Here is a 20,048-nt window from a genome sequence, read left to right on the forward strand (position 1 = left end):
TTTGAGTTTTGTTCCACATTGTTCTCCCGGTCTATCCAGGATCTCCTACATAGATCCCCCTCCAAGTGGTTCACAGTGGTAGCCCAGCACCATCTAGTTCTTCTGGTGTCATAGTCATATAGGCTAAAGACTGCATGGTGTACCAGTCCCTTGGACTAATTGTTTCCATGTGTCTTTGGTTTTCTTCATTCTTTGCTCTGGACAAGGAGAGACCCACTGTTGCATCTACATGGCTGCTTACAAGCTTTTAAGATCCCAGTCACTACTCAGTCACTGCCATTTTTGCAGGGGTAAGATGGTATCTCGTAGTTTTAGTTTGCATCTCTGCAAATTAAAAAAAAAAATTAAAAAGTGGCTAGTGATCGCAAGCATCTTTTCATGTATTGGTTGGCCACCTGAATGTCCTCTTTGGTGAAGTGTCTATTAATGTCCTTGGTCTATTTTGTCCCTAGAGTTTTGCTGTTTCTTTTCAGGTCTTTTGAAAATTGAATTTTTACATAGTTGAAGTCTTACTCTAAGTGTTTTTTATTGCTTGCTTTTCTTTGTATGCACATTTTATACTTATCATCCTCTTTGAAGAATTATTCCTATCACTGCTGTCTTCATGACATTGTTTATGGCTGTGAGGTGTTACATTTTATGTGTTATTGTTAGTTGCCCATCTATTGAGCTTGGATACATGGCAACCCCGTGTATAATAGAATGAAACTTTGCCTGGTCCTGTACCATCTTAATAATCTTTGATATGCTTGAGCCCATTGTTACAGCTGTTGTGTCAGTCATCTCATCGAGGGTTTCCCTTATTTTCACTGACCCTCTACTTCACCACACATGGTGTCCTTGACTAGAGCTTGATCTTTCTGATGATGTGTCTAAAGTAAGCAAGACAGAGTCTTGCCATCCTCACTTTCAAGAAGCATTCCAGTTGTATTTCTTCTGAGACTGATTTGCTCATTCTTCTGGCTCACTCATTGCCGTTGAGTCAGACTCGACTCATAATGACCCTCCTTGGGTTTCTGAGGCAGTATCACTACGGAAGTAGATTGCCCAGTCTTCCTTCCAAGAAGTGGCTGATGGGTTTGAACCATCAGCCTTCTGGTTAGCAGAATGCCTTAGGCACTACACCCCCAGAGTTCCCATTCTTCTGGCAGTCCATAGTATAATCAGTATTCTTCTGCAACATTACAATTCAAATACATCAATTCTGCCTTCCTTTTTCATTGTCCTGCTTTTGTGTGTGTGTGAGGTGATTGAAAAGACCATGGCTTGGATCAGGTGCACCTTAGTCATTTTGCTTAAACTTCTGGTTTGTTGGTTATTTAAGTAATTGGCAATTTTGATTAACAACTGTTGGCTAACTTTTTTTTTTTTTTTTTTAAATTCTTATGTTTTAAAAATAATGTTTGGAAAATACTGCTTCTTGATGAGAGTTCGGAGGTCATGACTAACAAGTGGAAGAGAACCAGTTTCTTTTTCTGACTGGTTTGAATTGGCATCCATGGGGGCTGGGGGAAGCATTACTGCTATAGACAGATCTTCAGAATAGAAGAAATCACATCTTTTCCAAGCTACCCAGCTTACCTCCTGCTCCTCAGACTCTAGCCAAGTGTGTTTTGCCCTCTAAAATCTTGCATGTTTGGGAAGATGAGTGAGAAATGGGAATGTGGCTCTTTTTCCCATTTGTTCCCCTTTATCCCCTCCCCAGTCTCAATCTCTTTTTAGTTCTTCAACCAGCACACTGTTCAGCGAGTACAAAAGGGACCTACCTGGTCAGGGTCCGACATCACATAAGAGCCTGCTTTGCACAGGGCTCCAGCCCAGCTCTCTCTCTAGTCTTTATGTTGGCTTTAATACAGCAAAAACATTCCATGTTATGCTTATATTCCTTTTTTTTCTTCTTATCTTGTGGACATACAGTTTGGTTACCTCTATGCTACTCTGACAGAAAAATATCACACATGGAATGGCTTTAACAAACAGGAGTTTATTCTTACAATTTTTGGAGGCTAGAAGTCCAAGTTCCAAGTGCCAGTCTCTAGGGGCTGGGTGAAAGCCCCTTGACCTTGGGCTTCAGCTCTGCCTCTTGCTGCCGGCCCACTGAAGCTAGAGGCATCTCTTCACTCAGGCAGCTACTGGCTGCTGAGGCTAACAAGCCCACGATTGACAAATAAAATGGCACAGTCCCAGTGTTACCAAACAACACGGCAGGCCATTTATTCAAGCCCATTGAAAGTCCCCATATCAGCAGAGCATGGCAGGCTGCTGAATAACAACTGGCTACATATAGAGTTCAAGCATGCCATAAGCTGGAGACCGTTCCCAAAGCTGTTTCTTATATATGGGAAGCAGACCACATACCCAAAGCAGCTACTCAGCAGCTTGTGGTAGAGCCCACCATGGTGTTGATTGCCAGCCTCATCATGGGGAATAACTACCACCAGCTGCCCAGCCACTCAACCAGGCCCAGCCAAGTTGACACACATACTTAACTACCTCAACATATATTTCCTTTATTTTTCCCTGTGTTATGAAGGCCCTCAGGAGATGCAGGCAGAACAATGTAGCAGTGATTCCTTTTTTTTCTTTCCTTCTTTGCTTGAGTATTGCCAGCTTTTTGAGAGCTTTTGAACTTGCAGTTCTAAATTGCTTTTGTGTATGAGTGGCCCAAGTATGGTGAGGATCTGGAGCTTTTGTGATGAACATTTGGTGGTAGAGTGGAAGGGATGGTGAGGGGTTCTTGTACCCAACGAACCCTGAGCTATGGCCATGATACCTAGAAGGCTTCTTTCTAAGCAAGGTTTAGGGAATCTGGGCCAGGCCAGGAGTGCTGCTGGTATGTTCATGAAGGACCCTGACTTCTTGGTCTCACAAAAACAGTGGTTTTTTTTTTTTTAAAAAAAAAAGAAGCTGTAATTCCCCTCTTTAGAGTAAGGTGTGTGTCCCACTCTCCTCTCTTCACTGATCCCTGCATGGTGGAGATGGAGGGCCGTGAAGATGTCTTGGAGTGGCACTGCTTGGGACAGCAGCCACCCACCCTGTGTGCCTGTTTAAATTCAAATCCAGAGGAAATAAAATGAAAAACTCAGTTCCTGTGGCATACCAGCTGTATCAAGTGCTCATTAGCCATAGTGGCTCCTGGCTGCCATCCTGCACAGCACAGATACAGAGCATGTCTGTCCTTGCAGAAACTTCTGGACATCACTGGGTGAAGCTACAGCCAAGCTGGGTATAGGGACCTCCACATGATTGATCTCTCCAAGGAGTATATCTACCTGTTTGCAGTTCATCTTTTACTTGCATAAGCCAATGAGAGATTAAATTTGGTTCTTTAGGATATGTGTGTGTGTGTTTTTTTTTTTTCCTTAAAGTCATAGGAAGGAGGAGGTGACAACAATTCTGCAACGGGCTGCAGGGGACAGAGATTGAGACAGACTGCTGTAGTTCATACATGACTATTCCTTTCTGGGTTCAGTTTTCTCATCTGTAAAATGGGGATGGTCATGAGAATGAAGAGTGAATGTGTATCAGACTCAGAACAGTGCCTGGAACATTTAAGTGCTCATACTGTTGTTGTGTTGTAAGTTGCCATTGGGTTGGCTCTGACTCACAGCAACCCCATCACAACAGAGTGTCACATTACCTGGTCCTGTGCCATGTTGGCATGCTCAAGTCCATTGTTGGGGCCATTGTGTATGTTGAACGCCTTCTAATCCCAGGGCTGATCTTCCAGGACTATATCAGGCAGTTCTGTTGTGCTCCATAAGGTTCTCATTGGCTAAGTTTTGAAAGTAGATTGGTAGGCCTTCCTTTCCTAGTCTGCCTTAGTCTGGAAGCTCTGCTGAAATCTCTCCATCATAGGTGACCCTACTGGCCTTTGAAGTACCAGTGGCATAGCTGCCAGTATCACAGCAACACACAAGCCACCTGTGGTAGTTATGTTTGTGTGTCAACTTGGCTGGGGAAGTGTTTATAAGTGCCAGCTTTCCTAATCACCTTCTAGGACAAGTACCATTGGCTGGGGCTTCGTGGGCAGGTGAGCTGCTGGTGATCACCATTTTCTCCTCCTTGTCTTTGAAGCTGCAGGCACCCCGGAGAGCAGTGCCCCCGTGGAAGCAGAGCCCAGCCAGTGGGCATGTAAAGTGTGTTCCGCCACATTCCCGGAGCTGCAGCTCCTCAATGGTAACGGGGTGTGGTTGGGTTGGCAAGTTAGATTTTATAAAGTGCTCTGCTTTTTTATAAAAAAAAAAAAAGCTTTATAAAAGATTTTTAAAAGATTTTATAAAGAGCTCATGCTGATTTCCACTGTCATTGCTAATGGTCCCCCCTGAATGTGGGGCAACATCAGTGGTCACCATATTCTTTCAAGCCCTGCCCTAACTCTCTGCCCTATCACCTGCCACAATATAGTCACCAGAACAGGTTAGAAGCTTCCAGGCCCTTCTGCCTCCCTATTACACAACTGGCTGAGAGCTGACTAGCTAGGCAGGGGCCCTGGGTGTGGAGAGAGCGCTGGCAGGGGCAAGGAGCCAAGCATAGCACAGCCTGGTTTGCAGCTCTGCCTTTGTGTCTGTACTTGACTCTTCCTCCTACGGTGTCTTCATCTGCAGGAAATTCTTTCTTTAGGAAATAATTAAATTAACCATCAAGTTATGCAATGCCCTGGTAACTTTTATGTGTAATTCTTTTGTGGAGTTGATGTTTCTACATGCCTGTTATGAGGCTAATGTGTAGTAATGACTGACATGTAAAATAAAACATGGGAGAAATCATGTTTAAATAGTGTGTGTCCTTTCATAGCATGTAGTATGTGCTAACAGGGACCCGAGCTCTAAATGTCCTTTCAGGCAGTGTAGTTATGAGGGTGTGGCTGAGGAGGCTGAACTGGACTAAATAGTGTTCCCCAAAAGTCCCTGTCCACCCAGAACCTCACGATGACTTTATTTGGAAATAGGGTCTTTGCAGATGTAATTACTTCAGATGAGGTCATGCTGGATTAGAGCAGGCTCTAAATGCAATGACTGGTTCCTTATAAGAAGAGAACAGACACAGCGAGATGGCCATGTGAGGATGGAGGCAGAGATTGAAGTGATGCTGACACACTCCAGTGAACACCTGGAGCCACCAGAAGCTGAGAGAGATGAAGAAGCATTTCTCTAGAACCTCAGCAGGCATGTGGCCCTGCTAACACCTTGATTTCTGACCTCTGGCCTCCCGAACTATAAGAGAATTAATTTCTAATGTTGAAAGCCACCCAGTTTGTGATAGTTTGTTACAGCAGCCACAGGAAACTCATACAAAGAGGTTCAAGTCTCAGCTCCAAGCCTCATCACTGGTTAGCAATCAGAAATGTTCTGGAACCTGGAAAAAATTTTTCAGAGGTGAGGTAGGTTTTAGCAACAGTAAGGTTAACATGTACATTCCACAGGCTGGAAGTTGCAGTTACTGAGCAGACTGTTTAGCGGCTTTGGGATGGTTGCCAGTGAATTTCTGACTCTGACTTGGCCTTGGTATGTTTACTGACATATCATTTGCCCTCTGCTAGATAAGAAGCACTTTGTATTTGTCACCAGGACACAAATAGCTTTCTGGCCACCAGGTTTTCTAGGAGTGGGGTATTTCTAAGAACAAGCATGTCCCTAGAAGCACGTGGGGTTTAGGTGCAGGGATGTCCCAGGACAGGACATTTCAAGAGACGTGGTATGTAAACCACAGAAAAGAATGGCCCTTCTGTATATATTCAATACTTTATCCCTGGTGACTAGAGATAAAAGTGAAGAAGAAATAGTTCCTTTATTTTGGCAGTAGAATACTACTTAAAGTCATCGGGTGAGGCAGTCAGTTCTGACAGCCCGTGTATAATCTGTCTAATGTTCACAGAGACTAACTTGGTGCCGGCCCCTGTTCTAGGCACATACATCAATTAACTCATTCAGTTCTTACAATGACCCTTTGATATAGTTCTTAACTCCCACAGCAAACTGAGGCAAGAGCTTTTAGCTGACTTAACCACAGTTGTGCAGCTGGTAGCTGGTAGAATCCACACTCTGATCCTGCCTCACAGGGCAGTTGTCCTTCCCACCGTGTAAAGGTCCCAGCAGGCAGCCTCCTTCTGGGTATCTCATTGTAAACTGATGGCCAGGGAGCAGAAGAGTGGAGGGCAGATGCAAGCAAAAGAGAAAGAATGCAAAAGCAGGAGCTGGGAGACTGTCCTGTAGGACTTGTGTTTGTGTGTGTGTGTGTGTGTGTGTTACCAGAAAACTGGCTTGGAGGCAGTTCCAGAACTAGTGGTATGTGTGTTTAGAGCAAGGCTTCAGAGAACAGAATGGAGTCAGCTATATCTGCATTGCCGTGTTTTAATGGGAAAAAAAAAAGAATGTAATCACTTTATTTCTCATTCAATCTGTCCTTTAGAATGAGAACAATATAAGGAAAAGTCCCAAATCTGGCAATGTCTGAAATTGCCCTTCTATAAGGCAACATGTGAGACACTTGCCTGATTTGGGAAGACTTGATTTTGTAGTTTCAGGATCAGATTTGCCACTTAAGTGCTTCTTGAGTTCAGCTTACTTCCAGACCAAACCAATGCTTTGACTATGGAGCCTTTCAATTAATTAACTAATGCCCTCTGCTAGATGAGAAGCATTTTGTACTTGTTTTATTTCTTTTTATTTTTTGAAATTAAACATAGAGATTGCTTAACTTCAAGCAAGTAAAGGTTGACTTAGATACACCCTTCAGAGCACTGGAACACAGTGAACTGGAAGTCTGGTCAAGGTAAAAACAGTTGTCCTTGCCCTTTCCTCCCCTTGGTAGAGGATTCTGTTGGGCAAAATATTGAATCATACAGGACACAACAAAAGAAGATGGAAGGAATATACAGAGTTACTGTACAAAAAAGAATTGGTCATCATTCAGCTATATCAGGAGGAAGCATATGATCAAGAAGTAATGGTATTGAAGGAAGAAGTCCAAACTGCACTGAGGTATTTGATGAGAAACCAGGCTCCAGGTATTGACAGAATACCTGTTAAGATATTTCAACAAATGCATACAGTGCTAGAGGCACTTACTTGTTTATGGCAAGAAATTTGGAAGACAGCTACCTAGCCAACCAACTGGAAGAGATCCATATTTGTGCTCATTCCAAAGAAAGCTGATCCAGAAATTAATTGAATAATATTATTACTATCACACATAAATAAAACTTTACTGAAGATAATTCAGAAATGGTTGCAACAATATATTGATAGGGAACTTTGAGAAATTCAAGCTGGATTCAGAAGAGGATGTGGAGCTAGGGATGTCATTGGTGATGTCAGATGGATCTTGGCTGAAAGCCAATGTAAGAAAGATATTTACCTGTGTATTATTGACTATGGAAAGGCATTCAGTTGTGTGAATCATAACAAATTATGGATAACATTGCAAAGAATGGGAATTCCCAAACATTTAATTGTGTTCATAAGGAACCTGTACATAACACCCAAGAGGTTGTCATTTGAACAGAACAAGGGAATACTGCATGGTTTAAAATCAGGAAGGGTGTGCATCAGGGTTGTATCCTTTCACCATACTTATTCAATCTGTATGCTGAGCAAATAATCCAAGAAGTTGGACTATATGAATAGGAACTTGGCATTAGGATTGGAGGAAGACTTGCTAACAACCTGCTGTATGCAGATGACACAGCCTTGCTTGCTGAAAGTGAAGACTTGAAGCACTTACTGATGAAGATCAAAGACTACAGTCTTCAGTATGGATTACACCTCTACATAAAACAAAAATCTTCGTATCTGGACCGATAAGCAATAGCACAATAAATGGAGAAAAGATTGAAGTGGTCAAAGATTTCATTTTACTTGGATCCACAATCAACACCCATGGTAGCACTAGTCAGGAAATCTGATATCATATTTCACTGGGCAAATCTGTTGTAAAACGCCTCTTTAAAATATTAAGGAGCAAAGCTGTCCCTTTGAAAACTAATGTGCATCTAACCCAAGCCATGGTATTTTCAGTTTTCTCATAGGTGTATGAAAGCTGGATAATGAATAAGAAAGACCAATGAAAAGGTGATGCCTTTGAATTGTGGTGTTGCCAAAGAAAACTGAAAATATCATGGACAGCCAGAAAAAGGAACAAATCTGTCCTGGAAGAAGTGTAGCTGGAATGCTTCTTGGACCCAAGAGTGGCCGGACTTCATCTCACCTACTTTGGTTATCTTGTCAGAAGGGACCATTTCCTGGAAAAGGATCATTCTTAGTTAAGTAGACTGTCAGTGAAAAAGGAAGGCCCTACACAAGATGGATTGAAATAGTGGCTGCAACAGTGGCCTTAAGCATAGCAAGGATTGTGAGGCTGGCACTGGACCGAGCAGTGTTTCATTCTGTTGTACATAGGATGGCTGTAAATTGGAGCCAACCTGATGGCATGTAACAACCACCACCACCACCATTGGTGAGCCTCATCATACTTCAAGAGTCAGCTGACATTAGGACCTGTGTGATTGGGACATGGGGCATCAAACATGTGCTTGAACTTTGATACCCTTCTGGAATTCCACTAAAACAACAATAGCAGATCCACTAAAATGACAGTAATAAGAATGGAGAAGCATAGAACAGCAGGCAGTTTTGGAAGTTGGAAAGGATTTGGAGATATGGTAACTACTGAGCAGACTAGAGAAGCTGAAAACAGCAGTGAGGGAACTTAAGAAGCAAGTCAGTTTCTGCTGCAGAGTGCCAGAAAGCTCAGACATTGTAAGTGCAGAAGCAGCAGACCGGATGGAGCTGAAACAAGGTGTTGGTTGAAAGTCTGTGTAAGAGAAAAATAGATCTCTTGGCTCTCTGGCCTATTCCTCTCAATTCCACATCTCATGTCTCAACCCAGCGGATACTGGGTTTACCCACTGTTGTGGTTAACATAGAGGGACTCATGATTGGGGATACCAGGCATGGCACTGTCCTGACAATGGGGACTCAGGAATGGCTTCATCCTGAAATGTAGGACCCCTTCAGCCTTCTCCTCCTGTTTTCCTCACAGAGCATGGCAGCCAGGTTTATACTCCTTTGAGGGATTGTGGGATTTCTATGGAGAAACTGACCAGTCCAGGAGCATTGGTCCAAGTGCTCATTAAGATGAGCACTTGCTCTTACATCATCCTGCAGGGATGCTGTCGGGTACCTGGGCACCCACTGGAACCTTCAGTATGAACATTCGGCCAAGGATCACTAGCATTGCAAGATATTCTCTAGTATGAGATTGAGGGAGACCAAAAAAACAGTGGGGAAAAAAATGTGTTGAGAAAGCAGAGTAAATTTAGGTAGAGGAGAATCTGAAAACAAAGTAAAACCCAAAAACTAGAATACTCAGGTTGGAGATAATATTACATCCTTGAATAAGAACAAGTTGCTGTTTTAAAAAAGGAAAGAACTGGAAATTAAAGCTGTGCTAGCAGAACTAAGTTTATTGGATGAGTACTAGATAACATTGAAGAAATCTTCCAGAATAGTAACAAAAGAGAACACTATAAATAATAGAGAAGAGATAAGACTAAACTATTGATCCAGGAGACTCAACAGATGTGTAGCTCCATTGAGAATGAAGAAAATGGAGAGGAACAGATAATCAAGCAACAAAATGTCCTGGCCTAAAGGACTTAAGTTTCCAGATTGGAGGAGCCCAACAGGTGACCAGCATGATGAATGAAAATGACCCACATTAAGCTATATCATCATGAAAGTTAATAATATTAGGATTAAAGAGAAGAAAAAAACTTCCGATTGGAAAAAAAAAAACAAAAACCTAAAAACCCACAGTTTACATCAGAAGCATAGCAAATCAATATGGTATCATATCATAATTCTTTTTCAACCTTAACTGAAAATTCCTGCCCTAGCCAAGTTATTGTTCAGATGTGAGGGTAGATAAAAGATACTTTCAGACTTCTCAGAAATGTGACCTCCTGCATCATTTTTCTCAGGAAGTTACAGGAAAATAGGTTTTTGAAGAAACAAGGAGAAAAAAATCAAGGTAGAAAACTCACTAGTTGTCATGGAGTCAAATCCAACTCATGGTGACTCTGTGTGTCACAGTAGAACTATGTTCCATAGGATTTCCAATTTCTGATTTTTCAGAAATAGATCACCAGGCCTTTCTTCCAAGGCACCTCTGGGTGGATTTCACCTCTACCTTTTTGGTTAGTACTCAAGCACACTAACTGTTAGCACCAGAGGGACTCTGTTGGGTTTTTGTTTGTTTACTTATTTTTTAATCAAGAAAGAAGATAGGTTTATCCATTGACTTTTTCACTGAAAACAACAGAACTCATTCTAGGTTTTTTACTTGAAAAGGAACATATTAAAGGTGTTAAATAGCTCACAGAATTTCCGGAAAGAGCCAGAGAATCAAGTTGAGAGAGCCGTGGAATTATAAGCAGGACTGTTGTAGTCAGACCCACTTGGCATAGACATTGCAGGTCACACTGCTGATGCTGGCTCCAGACTCCAAACTCATGCAGCCTCCAAAATCCAGATGCCTTCACTGACTTACCATAAAATGTGTCCCATGAGGCCCCTGCTTCTTCACGCTGCTCACAGAGCCTAGGTATGGTGCAGTGAATTACTTGTTGTTGTTGTTGTTATGTGCCGTTGAGTCGGACCCGACTCATAGCGACCCCCTCCTTGGGTTTCCGAGGCAGTATCACTACGGAAGTAGATTGCCCAATCTTCCTTCTGAGGAGTGGCTGGTGGGTTTGAACCGCTAGCCTTCTGGTTAGCAGTCAAGTGCCTTAGCCACTATGCTACCAGAACTCCTTGTGAATTACTTAATATGGCTCTTCTAGCCATGGTCTTTGTGATTCCCACCAGGTGACTAGGTGGAACTATGCAAATGTGAGGCACTTGTGGCCCACCAAGGGGATTGGATAGCTTGTTGATAATGTAAATAAGGTACATGGTATCCTGTGGGGGTGGAACTGTACAAATAAGGTGTATGGAACCTTAATGTGGGGATTGATCAGTTTTGCCAATCACTAGACTTAAAATGAGCCATCCCAGAGGTGGAAAGGGGGATCTCACTTCCATCAAGAAGAAGGAACCAGAAGTGGAGCATATCTTTGGACTCGAGATTCCTGGGCTGGACTTCCTTAACCCAGGAGACAGAGAGTGAGCTAGCTGTAACACTCAGCAGAGAAAACAGCAGAAAGATGGCAGCAGCAGAAGCAGCAGAACCAAGAGCCTGGCATGAGGTAGAGTGGCAGGCTTCTCAGCCTACAGAGCAAGAAAGCCAACTACCTTCAGGCAGGAGGATTACTCAGGGAGTGGGCTACCCTCTACATCCAATGGCAGAGCTAAAAGAGCTTTGTAACACTTGCCTGAGCAGGACAGAGGCCACGGCCAAAGAGAAGCATGCCTATGGCATGGCTGAGAAGAAGCTGTCCTGATTGAAGAACTGTATCCTGACTTGTTTCTGATCCTGAATTGTAATTGTTACTTCCCTAAAAAAGATAATTGTAAGTATTGCCTCTGAGCTCTGGTGACAATTACAAATGAATTATCAAACCAGCAGAGAAGAGGGTGTTGTGAGAGGGATGGTTAGTATCAGAATTGATAAAAAGGTTGGAGGGTGGTGGCATGTCTGACTTATGTCTCATAGAAACCAGCCTTGGGCCATTGATATTCTTGATTCTTTCTCCCTCTCTTGAAGTTAGAGTTTAGAGGACACCACCCCATGCCCTTTTTGCACTAGGTCACATGCCTTCCTACACTCAGGGCAGGAGAAGTTGGGAAAGAAGTTTTCTTGGGGAGGTAGCTCTCAGACAATGAGAAATTAGCAGAAACATCAGTGGGATGTTTTACAGTGCTGGACTGCCAGAAAATATGGCAAAAGTCCACTGCACAAAGGCTGCAGAAAGAGGGGATCCATTGCAGGAAAGGAGTGAAAGGAATGCCCAGAATGCTGGTGAAGGAGATTCCAGGACAATAACTCTGCCAATACTGCCTCAGAAACCCAAGGAAGGGTCGTTAGGAGTCAGATCTGACTTGACAGCACTGTGTTTGTTTTAGTTCTATAGGATAACTGTTTCAGATTGGAGCAGGATCAAGGGCATCAGGAAGAATGGCTTTAAAAAATAAAAAAAGGAAAAGAAGAAAAGCAAATTGATGTATCTGTGGAGAAAAGAGTTGCAGAGAGTTTAGAGATAAATTAGTGATTTATACATAGGTAAAGAAAAGTAAGCAAATGAGAAAAAAATAAGGCAATAATGTACTCCAGAGAAAACAAAAAGTTCTTATAAAAAATTAATGATAACACATATATAACTCATCTGTGAATAAATTTCTGTGGACATAACCATGTAAATACTGATTATGGAGTTCCACCAGAATTGTGATATAAATATACTAGGGGGATTGGAGAGAAGGACAAGTATTTGGTAGTGGGTTGTGGTGTATAAAGAAAGCTAAGTCCTTGTCTTCCTTGTTAAATAATTAATGGATATATAATATTTTCCACCACTAGTGTGTCCGTTAGTCATACTGCGATGGCTTGCATGTTGCTTTGATGCTGGAAGCTATGTCACCACTGTTTCAAATACAAGCAGGGTCGTTCATGGTGAATGGGTTTCAGTGGAGCTTCCAGACTAAGATGTTCTTGTTGTTAGGTGCCATCGAATCGTTTCCGACTCATAGCAACCCCATGCACAGCAGAACGAAACACTACCCTATCCTGCGCCAGCTCCACAATCCCTGCTATACTTGAGCCCATCATCATAGCCACTGTGTCAATCCATTTCATTGAAGGCCTCCTCCTCTTTTGTCAACCCTCCACCCTACCAAGCATGACATCCTTCTCCAGGGAATGGTCCCTTCTGACAACATGACCAAAATAGGTGAGGCGAAGTCTGGCCATTCTCGCTTCCAAGGAGCATTTCAGGTGCACTTCCTCTAGGACAGATCTGTTAGTTCTTTTAACAGCCCATGGTACTTTCCCCATTCTTCGCCAGCACCACAACTCAAAAGCATCAACTCTTCTTCGGTCTTTCTTATTCATTGTCCAGCTCTCACATGCATATGAGGCGATTGGAAATAAGGCTTTTGTCAGGCGCACCTTAGTCTTCAAGGAGACATCCTTGCTCCCCAGCACTTGAAACAGTTCCTTCGCGGTTGACTTTCCCAGTGCTACACGTTGTCTAATGTCCTGACTGCTGCTTCCATAGTCATCGATTGTAGAACCAAGCAACATGAATTCTTTGACAACCTCAATCTTCTCTCCATTAGTCTATCCAGACTAAGATAGACTAGGAAAAAGGAAAGGTGCTCCACCTCTGAAAAAAATTACCCTCTGAAAACCTTTTGAATAGCAATGAAACATTGTCAGATACAGTGCTAGAAGATGAGCTCCTTGGGTTGGAAAACTCTCAAAATAAAACTGGAGATTAGCTACGTTCTCAAAGTAGAGGTTACCTGAATGATGTGGATGGAGTAGACCTTTTGGGACCTTCATTTGCTGATATGGCACAACTCAAAATGAGAAGAAACAGCTGCAAATATCCATTAATAACTGGAACACAGAATGCACAAAGTACGAATCTAGGAAAATGGATTGATATGTTAGGCATTAGTGAGCAGAAATGGGCTAGTATTGGCCACTCTGAATCAGACAGTCATATGGTCTAGTATGCCAGGAATGACAAATTGAAGAGGAATGGTGTCACATTCATCATCAAAAAGAACATGTTCAAGATCTATCCTGAACTAAAATGCTGTCAGTGATAGGATAATATGCATACATCTACCAGAAGGACCACTTAACATGAGTATTGTTTAAATTTATGCATCAATCACTAAAGCCAAAGATGAAGAAATTGAAGACTTTTACCAATCTCTGCAGTCTGAAATTGGCCAAATATGCAGTCAAGATGCATTGATAATTTCTAATTATTGGAGTGTGAAAGTTAGAAACAAAGAAGACACATCAGTAGTTGGAAAATACAGCCTTAGTGATAGAAATGATGTTGGAGATCGCATAATAGAATTTTCAAGACCAACAAATAATTCATTGCAAATACCTTTTTTCAACAACATAAATGGCAACTATATATGTGGACTTTGCTAGATGGAGTACACAGGAATCAAATTGACTGCATCTGTGGAAAACTAAATATTATCAGTCAGAACAAGATTAGACTGATGGATTAGACCATCAATTGCTCATACGCAAGTTTAATTTGAAACTGAGGAAAATTAAGTCCACAAGAACCAAAATACGACCTTGAATATATCCCAACTGAGATTAGAGACCATCTGAAGAATAGAGTTGACATAGTGAACACCAATGACTGAAGACCAGACAGATTATGGGTTTGACATCAAGAACATCACACATGAAGAAAGCAAAAGGTCATTTAAAAGACAAGAAAGAAAGAAAATGTATGTCAGAAGAGACTCTGAAACTTGTTCTTGAATGGAAAGTAGTTAAAACGAGTGGAAGAAATGATGAAGTAAAAGAGCTGAATGGAAGGTGTCAGAGGGCAGCTCAAGAGGGCAAAGTAAGTATTACAATGAAATGTGCAAATATCTGGAGTTAGAAAATCAGAGGGAAGGAACATGCTTGGCATTTCTCAAGCTGAAAAAACTGCATAAAAATTCCAAGCCTCAAGTTGCAATATTGAAGGATTCTATGTGCAAAAATATTGAAGATGCAGGACGCATCAAAAGAAGGTAAAGTTATTGTACCAAAAAAAGTTGGTTGACATTGAACCATTTCAGAAGGTTGCATATGATTAAGAATCGATGGTATTGAAGCAGAAGTCCAAGCTGCAGTGAAGAAACTGGCAGAAAAAAAAAAAAAAAAACAAGGTCTAGGAATTGATAGAATACCCACTGAGACGTTTCAACAAATGGATGCAGCACCGAAGGTACTCACTTGTTTATGCCAAGAAATTTGGAAGATAGCTACCTGGCCAACTGATTAGAAGAGATCTATATTTGTGCCCATTCCAAAGAAAGGTGATCCAAGAGAATGTGGAAATTATCAGACAATATCATTAATATCACAATGCAAGTAAAAATTGGTATGCTGAGCAAATCATCTGAGAAGCTGGACTGAAGAAGAGTGTGGCATCAGGATTGGAGGAAGACTCATTAACAACCTGTGATATGCAGACGACACAACCTTACTTGCTGAAAGTGAAGATGACTTGAAGCACTTATTGATAATGGTTAAAGACACCAGTCTGCAGTATGAATTACATCTCAACATAAATAAAATGAAAATCCTCACAACTGGACCAATAAGCAGTATCACAATAAATGGTGAAAAGATTGAAGTTGTCTAAGATTTCATATTACTTGGTTCCACTGTCAACACCAACGGAAATAGCAGTAAAAAAAATCAGATGACGTATTGCACTGGGCAAATCTACAAAAGACCTCTTTAAAGTGCCAAAGAGCAAAGATGTCTCCTTGAAGACTAAGGTGTGCCTAACCCAAGCCATGGTATTTTCAATCACCTCATATGCCTGTGAAAGCTGGACAATGAATAAAGAATACCGAAGAAGAGTTGTGGTGTGGGCAAAGAATACTGCAAGTACCATGGACTGCCAGAAGAACTAACAGATCTGTCCTGGAAAAAGTGTAGCCGGAATGCTCCTTGGAAGTGAGAATGGCCAGACTTTGTCTCACCTACTTTGGTCATGTTATCAGAAGGGACCATTCCCTGGAGAAGGATATCATGCTTGGTAAAGTGGAGAGTCAATGAAAAAGGCAAAGGCTGTCAATGAGATGGATTGACACAGTAGCTGTAATGATGGGCTTGGGTATAGCAAGGATCGTGAGGCTGGCACAGGACCGGGCTGTGTTTATTTCTATTGTACATAAGGTTGCAATGAGTTGGAGATGACTTGCTGGTACCTAAAAACAACAACAGGAGCTCTGGTAGCATAGTAGCTAAAGCACTTGACTGCTAACCAGAAGGCTGGCGGTTCAAACCTACCAGCTACTCCTTGGAAGGAAGATGGGGCAATCTACTTCCGTAGTGATACTGCCTCGGAAACCCAAGGAAGGGTCGCTATGAGTCAGGTCTGACTCGATGGCACATAACAACAACAACAATTAAAAATTGGTTGCAAAACTGCCAGATTAGTGAATTTATAACTAACAAGCTTATTTATTGTCATTTCGTATGCCTGTGAAAGCTTGAACAATAAATAAGGAAGACCGATAAAAAATTGATGCATTTGAACTGTGCTGTTGCAGAATATTGAATATACCAGGGACTGCATAGAAGAAAGAAAAAATCTGTCAGAGAAGATGTACAGCTGGATTGCCCCTGAGAAGCAAGGATGGCTAGATTTTGCCTCTTGTACTTTGGACATTTTATAGGGAGGGACCAGTCCCTGGAGGAGGACATCACATTTGGGAAAGTAGGTGGTCAAAGAAAAAGATGAAGACCCTCAACGAGATGGATTGACATTCTGGCTTCAAAGACAGGCTTAGGCATAGCAATGATTGTGAAGATGGCACAGGACCAGGCAGTGTTTCATTCTGTTGTACACGGGGTCACTATAAATCAAAACTGACTTGATGGCACCTAACAATAGTGATATAATATTATATGTTGTATATGGTATATAAAATGAAATAACAGTAACATAAAATTGTTAGTTAGAAATTCACTAATAGATACATTATGTTTAAATTCATATACACAAAAAGACATAGCATCAAAATATATAAAGCATTAATTGGCAGAGTACAAAGAGAAATAGAAAAAATATACCTTCATAGTGGGAGATTTTAAGTCATTTATTTGGACACTCAGAAATTAAGCAGACAAAAAGATCGTAAGGCAATGGAAGACTTGAAGAATGCAATTAACATACTTGATTCAATGGGCGATAAAAAATAGTGCATCTAGCAAGTAGAGAATATATATATTTTGATATGTGGCCCACCCCTTCCTATTTTTTCAGTTCTAAATATTTTTAATTTGCATTGTTTTTTTCTGTTTTGAATTTTGTTGTTGCTGTTTGTTAGTTGCTGTCAAGTCAATTCTGACCCATGGTGACCCTGTGTGTGCAGAGTTAAACTGCTCCATAGGGTTTTCAAAGCTGTGACCTTTTAGAAGCAGATTGCTAGGCCTGTTTTGAATTTAGAATTACTTAAGCAGTGTTTTGTAATTTCCATATATGGGGTTTTTATTCCTAGTCATCTTTTGTTATATATTTCTAACTTCAGTCTAAAATAACTTACCCATTGCCTTTCAGAATTTTCTCTTGGCCAGACCTGTTAGTGGCAAACTATTCACTGTGTATCTCAAAATGTCTTAATTTAGGCTTTTTTAATGAAAAATATTTTTACTGTATATTTCATTTTTGGCTTACTTTTATTTTCTTTCTGCGTGTTGAAGATATTATTGCACTACCTTATGATTCCCATTATTACTGTCAAGAGGTCTGTTCTCAGTTGTTCCTTTGTAGGTGTATTAATTTTCTAGGACTGCCATAATAAAGTCCCACAAACTGGGCGATGTATAAGTACATAAATTTTTTCTCTTACAATTCTGGAGGCCAGAAGTTCAAATACAAAGTATAAGCAGGGCCCTCTTTTCTCTCCAAAAGCTCTAGGGGAAGTGCTTTCTCCTCTCTCCTGACTTCTGAAAGCCCCAGGCATACCTGGCTTGTAAATGCATTTTCATATGGCTATCCTTCTGTCTGTCTTTTGTCACTTTTCTTTTTATAAGGCACCATTCAACAGACCAGTACTACTCTGGCATGAACTCATTTTGACTTAACTGATAACATCTTCAAAGACCTTATTTCCAAACAAAGTCATGTTCATAGGTAACAGGGGTTAGGATCTATATATTGTCTTGGTTGCATTTGAAATCTTTGTCATTGAAGTTCGACAGTTTATTACAGGGTCGTCATTTGTATCTTCACTTGTATTTATTTTCCTTGGGACTTACTATGAATCTTGGATCTGAAAACTCATATTTTTCATCCCTTCTGGATCATGTTCTGCCATTATCTTTCCCATTGCTTTCTCTTCATTCCCTATTCTCCCCTTCTGAAGGTTCTGCACATGGTTTAGACCTCATATTGCACTTCGTGTCACTTTGCCTCCTTCTTGTGTTTTTCTAGCTCCTCTGTGTGCTACATTCTGAATTTTTTTAGCTCTCTCTTTTGGTCCATTAATTCCTTCTTCATTTGTGTCTGATTTTCTTTTTAATCTGTATTGTCTTTTTTATTTCAGTGTCAATATTTTTCAATTTATGGAAGTTTTACTTGTTTATTTTCTATATCTATTTTTTTTCTTTATATCTTTGTCTTCCTTATGGTTTTTAATCCTTCTTTATTCATTTAAACATATTTTCCCCTTACGTTACTTCCAAACATCTTTTACTCCCAGCTTGCTCCATTATCTTAAAATACCAATCTTCCTGTTTTTTTGTGTGTCTACTGACACCCTAATAGTGAATTATTTTCTTGTTCAGTTTTGGTTTGTTGACTTGCTTTTGTTGTTGTTTTGTTTTTCTGGTGAAAGCTTTTGTAGGATTCTTCTCTGTGGTCCTTTTGTGGATTTTACTCCTTGGATTGTGGAAGTGTTGGTATAGAGTGTGTTTATTTTACTTCTGCTAGGCCCCCTGGGGTTTCATAGGTCTAAGACCAACTTTGTCTAGAAATTTTTTTTTCCCCCTGGCTTGGGTGATAGAATTTGCATTCTATACCCACATGTAGCTCTGGTTTGGGGCTTCACTTTGTCATGGGTCTCATTTGATCCTTCCATCCTCCCTTCATGTTGTATGAGCAGAGACCAGCTTTCTTATTGCTTTCCTGGGTCAATGGATCCTAGAGGAGTCTTTCCAGAGGTCTGGCTTTATATGAGCAGCTCAGCTTATAGACCCCTGAGCAGACCCAAGGAGCTCTGGTGGCATAGCGCCTAAGGCACTTGAGTGCTAACCAGAAGGCTGGTGGTTCAAACCCATCAGGCACTCCTCGGAAGGAAGGTTGGGCAATCTACTTCCGTAGTGATAACTGCCTTGGAAACCCAAGGAGGGGTAACTATGAGTTGCATCCGACTCAACAGCAATAAGTTTGGATTTTTGGTTTTTTGGAGCAGACCCAAGGCCATGTCTCCCAGACCTGCATGTATATGAGAACCCCAGACCCTAATCCCTGGGTGACTCGGTATCAGCCCATGTTTTTACTCTCTGTTTTTAAGTTTCCTCTGTATATCTGGCATGAAGGGATCTTGTTTTCTTTAAGTCCAGCAGTGTATTAAAAAAGAAATGGAGTGCATAAAGGACATAGAGGCGGCATCCTCTGACCTCCTCCAACCTCAGAAGGGTGAGACAGAATCACCATCAGTATGCCCAAGGCTTTTTCCTGTGAGGCCAGACATACCGCCACCCTCCAATGTTTCTACTTTGACACCAGCAGTCCCTCCCACAACACTTACTACCTCTCTGCTGGGTTTGATAATTTGCTGCAATGACCACACAGAACTCACAGAAAATACTCATGATTATGGGGTTTGGGGGAAGTAACAGGCTACAATGCAGGGCCAGGAATGCTATCAGGATACAATTCTTCCATCAGGATAGTCTTTCCTCTGCTATACCCTCAGGCACGCTTCTCTGGCCCTTGGCCTCTCAGTCTGGCCTCTGCCCTGCTCAGGCAAGTGTTACAAAGCTCTTTTGGCTCTGCAGATAGATGCATCCCACTCTGCCGTCAAGCCTTCTTACTTTGTGGGCCGACAAGCCCACCACTCTGTCTCTTGCCTTTTGTTTTCTCAGCCAAGTTGTCTTAGCTGGGTCATCCCTGCCAAGGAGGTCCAGCACAGGGACCTCCAGTCCAAGGATGCACTCTACTCCACCTCCAGCTCTCTCCATAGCAGTGAGATCCCCTTTTCTGCCTTTAGGAAGGGTCATTTTAAGCCTGGCATGTGACAAAGCTAACCAATTGCAATATTAGAGTTCCATACACCTTTTCACATGGTCCCACGCAGTAATCTGGTGGAAGTCCCAAAGACAATGGCTAGAAAAGC

The 20,048-nt window shown here is 41.5% G+C and overlaps 1 protein-coding gene across 1 annotated transcript in view; it reads left to right on the forward strand.

Moving 5' to 3' along the window:
• PRDM15 (PR/SET domain 15) overlaps positions 1-20,048 on the forward strand; it is a 124,910-nt gene that overhangs the window by 23,557 nt on the left and 81,305 nt on the right. The window contains 1 exon segment of the mRNA XM_007947282.2: positions 4,078-4,179. Coding sequence (XP_007945473.2) covers positions 4,078-4,179 — 102 coding nt within the window.

Source organism: Orycteropus afer, unplaced genomic scaffold (genome assembly GCF_000298275.1).
Source record: "Orycteropus afer afer isolate SDZICR_OR568_19922 unplaced genomic scaffold, OryAfe1.0 scaffold00179, whole genome shotgun sequence".
NCBI lineage: Eukaryota > Metazoa > Chordata > Mammalia > Tubulidentata > Orycteropodidae > Orycteropus > Orycteropus afer.